Source organism: Vipera berus, assembly GCF_964194415.1.
Source record: "Vipera berus genome assembly, chromosome: Z".
Lineage (NCBI taxonomy): Eukaryota > Metazoa > Chordata > Lepidosauria > Squamata > Viperidae > Vipera > Vipera berus.
In genome coordinates, this window is record NC_138205.1 from 130,502,314 (window position 1) to 130,514,258 (window position 11,945).

Sequence of the window (11,945 nt, forward strand, 5' to 3'; positions counted from 1 at the left end):
AAGAGATGGATAGTTTGGTTTGCTGTTGAACCAAAGGTTGACTCAGCCTTCCATCCTTCCGAGGTAGGTAAAATGAGGACCCAGATTGTTGGGGGCAATAAGCTGACTTTGTAATAATGCCGCTTGGGGTGTGTGTGAAAGCCCTAATAAGCAGCCATATACATAGAATGAAGGCTATTGCTAAGCACATTGATTTGTGCTTCTTAGATTGTAAGCCGCCCTGAGTCTTCGGAGAAGGGCGGGATATAAATGGGATTAAAAAAAAACTTCCCTAATCCAATTTCCGGTTTGGAGTGGAGATTGTTCATATCCTTCTTCTCCATTTGTGTGTCATTGTCCTGACTGTATCTCCTCAATCCGAAATCCAGAAGGTTAATTCTACCACCACCTCCATCTTTCTGCTTCTCCATGGAGGGAAGTGTGTAAAATCATGGATTCCTTGTAGGAACTCCTTCGTGGGTTTCTTGGCCTTTTTTGAAACTTGGTGGACTGTTTGAGATACCATCATAAACCTGGAGCTTCCCAGTGGGCCAGTTCTGCTCAAAATACAACGTCTCCTGCCTTGGACAAGGGATTGGACTAGAAGAGGGGTGGGCAACCTGGGCTCTTTTATGACTCGTGGTCTTCCAACTCCCAGAATTCTTGAACCAGCATGACTCAGCTTGGGAACCTCTCCCTTTCCCCTCAGCATGGCTGACTCGGGAATTCTGGGAGTTGAAGTCCATGTCATAAAGCGGCCTAGGCCTAAGCCAGGGGTGGCCAACCTTGGCTCTTTTATGACTGGTGGACTTCAACTCCCAGAATTCCTGAACCAGCGTGGCTCAGCTTAGAAACCTCTCCCTTTCCCCTCAGTATGGCTGACGGGAATTCTGGGAGTTGAAGTCCATGTCATAAAGCGGCCTAGGCCTAAGCCAGGGGTGGCCAACCTTGGCTCTTTTATGACTGGTGGACTTCAACTCCCAGAATTCCTGAACCAGCGTGGCTCAGCTTAGAAACCTCTCCCTCTCCCCTCAGTATGGCTGACGGGAATTCTGGGAGTTGAAGTCCATGTCATAAAGCGGCCTAGGCCTAAGCCAGGGGTGGCCAACCTTGGCTCTTTTATGACTGGTGGACTTCAACTCCCAGAATTCCTGAACCAGCGTCGCTCAGCTTAGAAACCTCTCCCTTTCCCCTCAGCATGACTGACTCGAGAATTCTGGGAGTTGAAGTCCACAAGTCATAAAAGAGGTTGCCTACTCCTGGACTAGGAGACCTCCAAGGTTCCTTTCTAACCCTATGATTCTACGTCCAGTTGTAAAATCCAGGGAGGGATGTTGATGGCTACCATTTAAAGACATCATCTTCAGATGTTCTCCAGGTAGTTTGGACTTCAGCAGCCACAATTTTGCATGATCGTTTCAGAGGGCTGAAGGGTGTTGAGGTTCTGGTGGTTTTGAAGGACCACAACATGGAAAAAGGAAGGTCTAGGACAAGAACAGAAATATTTATACCTTCTAAATGTCCAACGTTTGTCCTCTTCCTGACCAGGCCTTCACATCTTGCTGCATTGGTTCTGCTGGCCACCGCACCACCACCACGTCCACGATCTACTCACCCCCGTCTCACTCGCCAGATCTGGAGTTCCCAGCGCACCCTTTTCTGAACCGCTCACAGTCCTTCCCAGCATCTTTGGCTTCTCATACCTGGACCCCCATCCCGCCCCGGGAAAGCATGGTCTCTACCATGATTGCGGGGAGCCAGGACACCGAGTGGGGGATGCCCACCTCTTTGGAGGGCCACTTGGGGTCAGTCGCCATCTTCTACGAGGCACTCCAGTCTGCTCAGGTGAAGGCCCTCTTCTTGGCAGGTAGGGCTCTGGAGAAACCATGTGTGTTGTCCATCTCACCCAAGGACACTTGAAGAATAGGCAAATTGGACTGGATGTTTGGGATGGGGACACTGATGGTCCAAACAGAGCAGGACAAGAGCAAGGAGGAAAGCAGGAGGTAAGGATGGGACACCTCTTGGTGGAGGACCTCATCCAGAACTTCAAGGGATGGTCCTTTTGAGGAGGACCTGTTCCTATTGCATGCTGAGCTTGAGGACACCAAGTCTTCCTTCTTTGACCACAGCTCTGTTTCCTTCTGCAGGACCAAATATTGCATCACCATTTAAGCCCGAGGGAGATTTTGGGGAACTGAGTAGCAAACTACTTTTGTACTACACACCCCAGGTAAGGCCAAGTCTGACTTTCTGCATATCTGTGGTCAGCCTCCTCCACAAAGAGGACCTAGCCTGATGACAGGACCGTGTTTGAGATCCTCAGAGCTGGTCTTTGCCTTTTTCTCCTTCGGTGGTTCTCTAGGCCTGTAAAAGCAACATCTGTCTGGACCTTTCTCCAAACCATAACCTGGATGGGAGGCTGACAGGGCATCAGGTGGTGAACTGGGACGTTAAGGTAGGTGGGAACCCATACTCACGTCTTTGAGGAACCATCTTGGCTGTTGGGAGGAAATTGTCCCAGCTTCTCACTCTGACCTGTTAGCTTCTCTGTAGGACCAAGCTAGATCACCATGGAAGTTCTGCCACCGCCACCTTTAGATCACTCCTTTGGGGGTCTTCTGAGGTCTACGGTGTGATGGTTCTCAACTCATAAAGCTTTCTTTTGGGTTCTGCATAGGATGTCATCAACTGTGTTGGTGGAATGGGAGCACTCCTCCCTCTCCTGGATCAGGTGGCATCTCAGGAGGAAGAAAGCAAGGATGTCCAGGAGATTCATGACTTGGTGGGCCCAGAGTTGACCTCTTCACGGAGTGCTCAAGGCCTGCACATTCCCCTGGGAAAATCTTCAGGTGAGAAAAAATCTGCAGTTTGGGAGAGAGAGAGATAGCAAAGCTGGCTGGGGAATTCTGGGAGTTGAAGTCCACCCACCTTAAAGTCACCAAGTTCGAGCAACACTGTTTTAGATGGTGCACGAGATTATGGTTTCCATGTCGGTTTTCCCATCTTTAGAGGGCAGGCTGGAGAAGAATGGAGTGGCTGCATTTTTACTACTGATGAAGAACTTCCTGTGTGGCCATCAAGTCAATCAAGAGAGTTTGGTCCAGTGTCACGGTCCAGCCATCATTGGAGCTTTGCTCCAGAAGGTGAGCATCCATGCACACTTCCGTAGAGGGGTGATCTCATCTAGGTTTCCAACATTTTGACCGCTCTTTCAAAGATGCTTTTTCAGGAGGCAGTACTAATAATACCTCACGTGATCTTGATTCTGTGCCTCTGGTTATACAACCCAGGATTGTGTTAACTTTTTTTGGCTGCTGCCGCACACGGCTGGCTCATGTATTTCCATAATGGTTTTTTGCGCCATCTTCCAGTCTTTCTTCATTCTTTGACAGCCATTCTCCTTTTCTGATGCTCAGGATTAAAGATCTACCAACCAACCCTTTATAAAAGTCGACGGCGGGGTTGTCTCTCAATCCCTGCTCCAACAGAACACCTGATCCCATCCCATAACCATGCGCGAGGCCTCAATTCCTCTTCAACTTCAGTGGGAATAATGGGTGTTGTAGTCCTGAGCATCAGTTCCTTGGCATTAAATCCCACAAGGTTGGATCTGGAAGAGCAGAAGGGGGAATGATGAGAAGAAGCCACAGGGATTCTGCCCATGGACAGTCTTCTTGACCTTACGTGGAGGATAAAAGTCTTCACGTAGATCTTTCCATGTTCTGCAGGTCTCCAGCCAGGCGGTGGACATGAATGTCCTCATGGCCTCCCAGATTCTGATGGAACAGGTGTCCTCAGAAGGACACAACCTCTTGCTTAATCTCCTCTACCAAGCCCTCCTCTTTGACTTCCGCATCTGGACCAACAGTGACTTCGCCGTCCGGCTGGGTAAGTTCAGGAGGGTCTAGATCAGGGGTCTTCCAACGTGGCCCTTTTGTGACTTGTGGACTTCAACTCCCAGAATCCCTCAGCCAGGCATGCTGGCATGATGTCCACGAGTCATAAAAGGGCCAAGTTTGAAGACCCCCTGGTCTAGAATATTGAAAGACCCCATCGGCCCCGAGAAAATTGGTCCTTTTAGAGAGAGAGAGAAGTTCCTTTCTCCACCTTTGGAGCATCACAGAGTCTTTCCGTGGGTTGAAATTCTTCTGAAAGGTCAATGACTTCCTTTCGTTTCCTGAGCCATAACTTGGCTACTTCCTGTGAATGTCCTTTCTTGGGTCAGGTTGCTCCATTTCCATGATAACTCAAAGAGAGATGTAGGTGGGACTCCATGACCATCTAAGGAGGACCCCTGCCTTGAGCATAGGATGGGTGAGATTAGCAGGTATGGCCCACCTTCTTCCTCAACTTGTCTCTCTCTTTGATAGGTCACATCCAGTACCTATCCAATATAATTAAGGACCACAAACAAAGGATAAGGAAGAAATACGGGGTGCAATACATCCTAGATTCCATCCGGACCTATTACGGGTGAGTTAAGAGAACATTGCAGAATCCTCCTTGCTTAGTTCCTGGTCAAGGTGTCCTCTCCTCTAACAGACAACCAACTGCCCTTGTTCCTTTCCTACTTTCTCCGTTATGACCCTTTTCCTGTTTCTTCTCTTCAGAACCTACAAGGAGAAGCCCATTGCCACCGGCAACCTCCGGACAGTGCAAACATCCCTCTTCAGCCTGATCAAGGACTTCTTTTGCAGGAACATCTCCAGCAATGAGATGCAAAGCACCATGAACTATCTGGCAGCCGTAAATGATGAGCACCAGGTAGATTGGAGACCAAGAACTTGCATGGATGGATGGATGGAGGGATGGAGGGATAGATAAAGAGGGAGATGGACACACAGACACGTAGGTGGGTAGAGGGGTGGGTGGGTGGGTGGAGGGAGGGAGGAAGGGACAGATGGAGGGAGGGAGGGATAGATGCACATAGAAAGGGAGAGATGGAAGCACAGAAATGGGTGGACAACAGGTAGGTGGATGGACAGAGGGATGGATGGGGAGGGAGGGAGGAATGGATGGATGGACGGACGGACAGAGGAGTGGGCGGATGGATGGATGCATAGATGGATGGGTAGATAAATGGATGGATAAATAGATGGATGGCTGTCTCATTCCCAGACAAGTAAGCCTGCATATTCAGCCTGGCATCTTCCAGATACATCAGACCTCATCTCCCAGAATTCCCCTCCTGCAGAGCCAAAGGCTGTAGGAATGTTGGGAGTTGGGGTCAACCATACCTTAGAAAGTTCCCTCTCGAAGAGAGATGTTTTGAAGTAAGGATTCTTGCGTTGGGCTGCTGGTTTTCCAGGCTTACTATAAGGAGAGCTCTAATCTCAGATTTCAGATCTATCATAGGAAGACCTGGATCACGAACCAAGATCAGCTGATTAACTGTAGGCAACATTCAGCAAGCTTTAACATGCCCTTTCCAAGATGTGTTCCCAGAACACACCTGGACACTGTTGCATTGCGATTCTTGAGTTTAGAAGCTTTGGAAGGAAGTTCTGCCTGGATTCGGCGTAACAGCAGTTTCCGTTTTCTGACGTGTCTCACAGGTGTGTGGGATCCTGGAGGTGATCCAGAGTCTGCAGAAGAATTCTCCATGCCAGGACCAGCTCTTTGCTTTCCTGTTTGAGCCAGGCAACGTGGAGGTCTTCTTCTCGCTACTCATTCAACGGAAGTTCTCGGATGAAGTCCGGCAGAGAATCTTCAAGGTAGGAACTCATCTCCATGAGTCCCATAGGTGCCTTTTTCAGGAGGCAACTGGACGTTCTTGTTTTTCCTTTAAAGATGTTTCGGTTCTCATCCAAGAAGCTTCTTCAGTTATGGCTGAATGGTGGAGAGTGGAAGGATTTATATTCCTTGCAGTCATCTGGTCGTTGGTACTCTCTCTCAGAGTCGTTGAGGCCACTTGTGGGTTTACCTGCGTCCTCAAGGTCACCTGAGCGGTGCAAATGGGTGTGGAGCCTTCTTGGAACTGCTGAAAGGGCTGTGTTGTAGACTGGAGATAGATGATGTCCCTACTCAGGTGACCCTGAGGACACAGATAAACCCACAAGTGGCCTCAACGACTTTCTAAAAGGATGCAAATGACCAGCTTGTCTGCACGGAGTATACATCCTTCCGTTTTCCACCACCCAGTCAGAGCTGAAGAAGTTTCTTGGGTGAGAAGGGAAACGTCTTCAAAGGAAAAACAAGAATGTCCAGTTGCCTCCTGGAAAAGCACCTGTGGAACAACTTTGATCTGGAGGATGGAGAACCTCCATAGAATCTCCGTGAGGTTTGGGTATCTCCCCGGGGTTCTGCTACTAGTGATGGAGACAGGTTGGGTCCAACTGGATCTTCCCAGTTGACGGCCATGGAGACTTGAAGCTTCTCATGTACTTCAAGGTTGTGGTTGTGTGTGGAGCTCCTGTTTAGGTACAGCGGTGTGAAATAAACACAAAACCAGCAGCGTTGTGCAGAAGGATCTAATTTTCTGATCTGAACTAGAATAACAGAGTTGGAAGGGACCTTGGAGGTCTTCTAGTCCAACCCCCTGCTCAAGCGTATCTCCCTGGGTTCTTCTACCAGTGATGGAAACAAGGTTGGGTCCAATCTTCTCAGCTGAAGGCCATAGAACCCTCTTATAGGCTTCCAGGCTGTGGTTGTGTGTGTTGTGATTCCTTGCCAGCCAGTGGATCCGGCAGCTGAGTCTGAGGAATCAGAGGAGGAGGAGGGGCCTGGAGGAGGGGCCTGGAGTGACATTAGAGCCTCAGAGGAAGGCTCTTGAGGAGCTCCAAGACTTACAGTCGGACGAGGAGCTGGGCCCCTCTACTCGCGCTCAGGCTGAGACACAGCTGTGCTGGGAGTCTGAGTTGGACAGGGATGAAACACAGCTGGGACAAATTCAGGATGCACGGAAGTGCAGGCAAGAGAAGCAACAGACAGAGGAATACAATGGGTTGGCTCCAAAGGCAAAGGAGAAGGCATTAGGAAGCCACGCCTTGGCTGAATAATAAAAGGGGAGGTGTGGGAGGTGTTTGTTGCCAAAGGCAACCGCTCATGTTGAGGATCGAGTTTCTGTGAACCGTGTTTGTTTGCCTTGGACATTGACTCAGGTCAGTGAGAATAAAATGGGTTGGTTTTTTCCTTGTGGTTCCTGCCTTTTTCTTGGAAGAAGGCTTTCTCCTTGTGAGCAGAACCAGGACTCACGTAGGTTGGGACAGAACAGTGTGTGAAGCTCCTGTGTTGGCACAGGGCTGAGAAAACAACCACAATCCTACCAGTATTGTGAAGGTTCTTGATCTTTATCTCTGGACAGGAATATCCCCAAAATCCACTGAATTGCCCTAGATCAGACATCTCAAACCTCACGACGTCACGTGACGTCGCGTGATGTATCCGAGCTTTTTCTCCATTGCTGGCAATGGGCTGGGCGCGGTTTCCTGGGGACGCATCTGCCCCGTGGGCCAGCAGTTTAACACCCCTGCCCTAGATTGTACATCTGCTAAAAACAGCCCCAGTGGAGTTCCTTCCTAATACAGGTAGTCCTTAATTAACAACCTTTCATTTAGTGACCATTTGAAGTTACAATGGCACTTAAGAAAAGGGACTTATGACCATTTTTCACACTTATGACCATTGCAACATCCCCGTGGTCATGTTTTATCACAATTCAGACGCTTGGCAGCCAACTCATACTTATGACGGTTGCAGTGTCCTCGGGTCACGTGATCATTCTTTGAGACTTCTGACGAGCACCAGCCAGATTCACTTAACAACTATGTGATTAACCTAACAACGGTGGTGATTCACTTAACAACTGTGGCAAGAAATGTCACAAAATGCGGCAAAACTCCCCTCACAGCTGTCTCGCATAGCGATGGAAATTTGAGGCCCAATTGTGGTTGTGTCCAGGGCCACCTGTATTGAAGACATCTTTCCCAGCCTAGTCACCTCCAGTGACCTTGGTGTACAACTCTCATCATGCACAGCCAGATGGGTGCGATGGGTGTTGTGGTTCAGCCCGTCCAGAGCATTGCAGCCGATATCCCGAATATCTCTTCAGTGAAAACCACTTGGTGTCTTTTTGTTTGTTTCTGCACAGATTTTGTACAAGTTGCTGAAGTACGAGAAGGTCCATGAACGGTATAAGCACCGCTTGAAGTTGAAGGACATCGGCTATCATGGCTTCATCTCGTACCTGAACGACATCCCGGTTTCCATACTGTTTTTCCGGTGCCTTCTAGAACAAGTCCTTGGAGCAGGTAGCTGCACAGGGCGTTTCATTGTTCCTCTGCTGGTTTCTGTGTCTGAAAACTGAGCTCAAAGTTCAGTAGGGCTTCAGGAGGACCATCGTAAGAAGACCCAAACCCACCGAAACGCCACTCTTCACGGTTGTCCTACTACACATCCTGCCCAGTTAATTATGAACATCGTGGATCATTCTTGGCCCTAATCTTGGAACTAAGTAGCTTTCTCCTGATCTGCTGGTCAAAGGTGCTTTTCCAGGAGGCAACTGGACTTTCTTGTTTTTCCTTTGAAGACGTTTCGCTTCTCCTCCAAGAAGCTTCTTCAGCTCTGACTGGATGGTGGGGAATGGAAGGATTTATACTCCTTGCAAACAGCTGGTCATTTGCCCTCTTTTAGAGAGTCCTTGAGGCCACCTGGAGGTTTTATCTGTGTCCTCAGGGTCACCTGAGTGGTGCAAATAGGTGTGGAGCCTTCTTGGAACTGCTGAAAGGACCGTGTGGTAGACTAGAGATAGATGGTGTCAGATCCCTCCCCCTCTGTTGAGTGAGGGCTGTTAAATTTTGACATAGAGGGCCTCTTTGACCCCTCTTTCAAACCAAATGACCAGCTGTCTGAAAGGAGTATAAATCCTTCGATTCCCCCACCATCTAGTCAGAGCTGAAGAAGCTTCTTGGATGAGAAGCAAAATGTCTTCAGAGAAAAACAAAGTCCAGTTGCCTCCTGAATAAAGCATCTTTGGGACAACCAGGACTTGGATGACTAAGAATCTCCATATACACAACGTGCTGGTTCAGTTTCTGGATTTTGGAGGATGGATCTAGAAAGAAACTGGGCATGGTCTTGATTGAGTTCTAGACCTGTTTTGTAGTAGCTAACTCAAAGTAGCTGAAAGCTTGCACATTCTTTGTACTTTCCTAAAGAGGATGTTGTCTCCTTGAGTAGCTTGGTTTGAGAGACAGAGGTTGTCAGAACGTGTGACCCTTTGCTTCTCTGGAGAAGAGTGAGCCAGAAGGAAAAACAGCTGAAGCCCACAGTTGGCAATGTTCTCAGATATGTAGAGACCACCAAGCCCAATTTGAGTCTAGGTTCCCACCTTATGCTGGAGTGCACCAAACTGCTTCTTTCTGGTTCAAGCGAGGGTTGGGAGCTGAGCCGTTGGCTTATCTGCATCTTGCAATGCTTCTCAACTTGGCAACTTGAAGACGGATGGACTTCATTTCCCAGAATCCCCTAGCCAGCTGTGTGATTTGAGTCTGACAAAAAATTCTAGCTGACAAGTCAAATCCAAGATAAGGTAGCGCTTCCAAGAGTTTTAACAAGGTTTAGAATGAAGGGACAAGGTCTTTTACAAACAGTTCAGCATTTGAGATCTTCTAGACAGTGAGGTTTGACTACCAAAAGGGACAATGCTTATTTTTTGCTTAGAGGATTTCTAAGTCAGTATTTGCAACCTTGACCACTTGAAGATGGGTGGACTTTAACTCCCAGAATTCCCCAGGCAGCCAGGCTGTCTGGGGGATTCTGGGAGTTGAAGTCCACCCATCTTCAAGTAGTCAAGGTTGAAAACACTGATATATTCATCAAAGACTATACACCAGCGAGTTTGTGTCTGGTTAACTGGAGCTTAGCATATTGTATGAACCAGCTGCTTCACATCTGCCACTGTGGATTGGTGAGTTTGCAAGAAATGGGAATGGGACAACTTATCACAGCCAACTCACCGTGGGACAACTCACTGAGGGACAATTTAACAATTCTGTTTAACTATTTAAAATAAATTAAAAATTATTTTAATTTTTGCCATTCACATTTCATTCTGTGCTTCGTTTTGCATCCTTTCTTTAATGGTTTTTTTCCTATCATTTCTTTGATATTATTGTCACTTTTGTTCCTCAATGAGTTGGCCCACAGTGAGTTGGCCATGGCAAGTTGGCTTTGGCAAGAGCTCAAACATGAAGCCGTCATTGGTTTGGACATAAGCATAAAGCCATTTTGATCTTTGCTTTCTTATTCTCAGATTCCCCAAACTACAAGGATTTGATGGCTGTTGTTTACCTCTCTCACCGGGCAGATCTGACAGTCAGACTGGACATCTGCAGGAAGGTATGTCGGACTTGGAACACCTTTGTACAAGGTGAAACAGGAAACAGTTTTGAAGGGTCCCTGGTGCTCGCTCAGCTTGGCTGTTTCTTTGCAGACATTTCTTTACCCAACTAGGGAACATCATCAGTGCTAGAAGGGAGTGGGGTTGTGGAGAGGAGGACGAGGAGGACTGTGGGGTCTTTGGTGCTCTCTGAGCTTGGTTATTTGCAGAGAGGAGGAGGAGGAAGAAGAAGAGGAAGAGCGAGGTGGAAGACTCAGAGAGCACCAAGGACCCCACAGTCCTCCTCCTCCTCTTCTTCCTTCTCCTCCTCCTCTCTCTTCATAAACCCCCTCCCTTCTAGCCCTGATGATGTTACCTAGTTATGTCATGAAATGTCTGCAAGAAAACCACCAAGCTCAGAGAGCACCAAGGACCCCACATTCCTCCTCCTCCTCCTCGTGATGAATTAGCTTAGATTCATTGCATAAACACAAGAATTGAGTTCCAATATCCCCTGAATGCCTTTGAGCCTAATCTGTTCGTTTCCAGGCAAATGCTGGGCAGATTCCTGTATTATAAGCAGAAAACAATAAAGTAGAGAGTTGAACTTCTAGGCATGGGGATCTGGTTGTTCGTGCCTCCCATTGCCTTCCCATTTCTCTCCCTTTCCAGCTCTTCCACCTAATTTACTCACAGCACGACATGGTGAAGCAACTGGCCAAGCTGGCGGGCTGGCAGGACACCCTGACCAAGCTCTACGTCAAGGAGTCCTACGAGTCTCGCCAACACAGCCTGTCGAACTCGGCCAACTCAGAGCAGTCCAGCATGGAGAAAGGGAAAGAGCTGGTGGGCTCCACTAGTCCTTCGACCTCTGAGCTGCCAGATTTGGATGTGTTTCTCCCCCTGGGCTATGAAGCTTCTGACCACGAGCTGTCAGAAGGTTTCCTGGAGCTGTCCACGTCTCCCACCAACCAGAAGAACAAGGTTTTCCAGTCTTACGCCTTCAAATCCTTCGACTCCTTAGAGCTCGCCAGCCATTCCTCTTCCTCCAACATCATGGACCTTCCTGGGCAGGGAGAGGTCCACCCAGCAGGCCCAGCTGACCGGGTCTACCACCCGCTCTCGCCGTTCTCCCATTCCCCCTTTGACCTGGGCTTGGATTTGGGCAGCAGTAGCTCAGCGGCCACCTTGGAAAGTGGGAACCAGACCCCCCTCAGCCTTCCCGGGACTCCTTCTCCTCTGGAGAACTTCAAGCCCTTCCCGGGCTCCAGGGCGCGGAAGAGTTCCAGTTTGTCCAACGTGCTGGACGAGACAAGCTACCAAGAGACCTTGCCGAGCGACAGCATCTCCAACACAAGCAACCCTCAGGTGGGCTTGGAGGAGATCTTCCTTAGGAGTCTTCGCCTCAGCGGAGATCTCGGTTCTGGTCCAGGGTTCTCCTCGCAAGCGACTCCCGTTTTGCCAATGCGCGGTCGTTATTTTTGAACAGGGAGTTCTCGACTTACAGCAGTTCATTTAGCGACCATTCACAGTTACAACGGCACCGGAAAAAGTGACATACGATCGTTTTTCACACTTTATGACCGGTTTTCCACACTTATGACTGTTGCAGCATTCCCCCCATGGCCATGTGATCAAAATCCAC

The 11,945-nt window shown here is 48.7% G+C and overlaps 1 protein-coding gene across 1 annotated transcript in view; it reads left to right on the plus strand.

Annotated features, from left to right (window-relative positions):
- Positions 1-11,945, plus strand: part of NBEAL2 (neurobeachin like 2) — a 125,858-nt gene that overhangs the window by 76,257 nt on the left and 37,656 nt on the right. The window contains exons 16-27 of the mRNA XM_081344247.1: positions 1,528-1,846; positions 2,130-2,212; positions 2,345-2,437; positions 2,660-2,831; positions 2,992-3,125; positions 3,711-3,870; positions 4,353-4,455; positions 4,593-4,746; positions 5,538-5,696; positions 8,072-8,231; positions 10,235-10,320; positions 10,973-11,733. Of these exons, the coding sequence (XP_081200373.1) occupies positions 1,528-1,846; positions 2,130-2,212; positions 2,345-2,437; positions 2,660-2,831; positions 2,992-3,125; positions 3,711-3,870; positions 4,353-4,455; positions 4,593-4,746; positions 5,538-5,696; positions 8,072-8,231; positions 10,235-10,320; positions 10,973-11,733 (2,384 nt within the window). The remainder of the gene's footprint in view (positions 1-1,527; positions 1,847-2,129; positions 2,213-2,344; positions 2,438-2,659; positions 2,832-2,991; positions 3,126-3,710; positions 3,871-4,352; positions 4,456-4,592; positions 4,747-5,537; positions 5,697-8,071; positions 8,232-10,234; positions 10,321-10,972; positions 11,734-11,945) is intronic.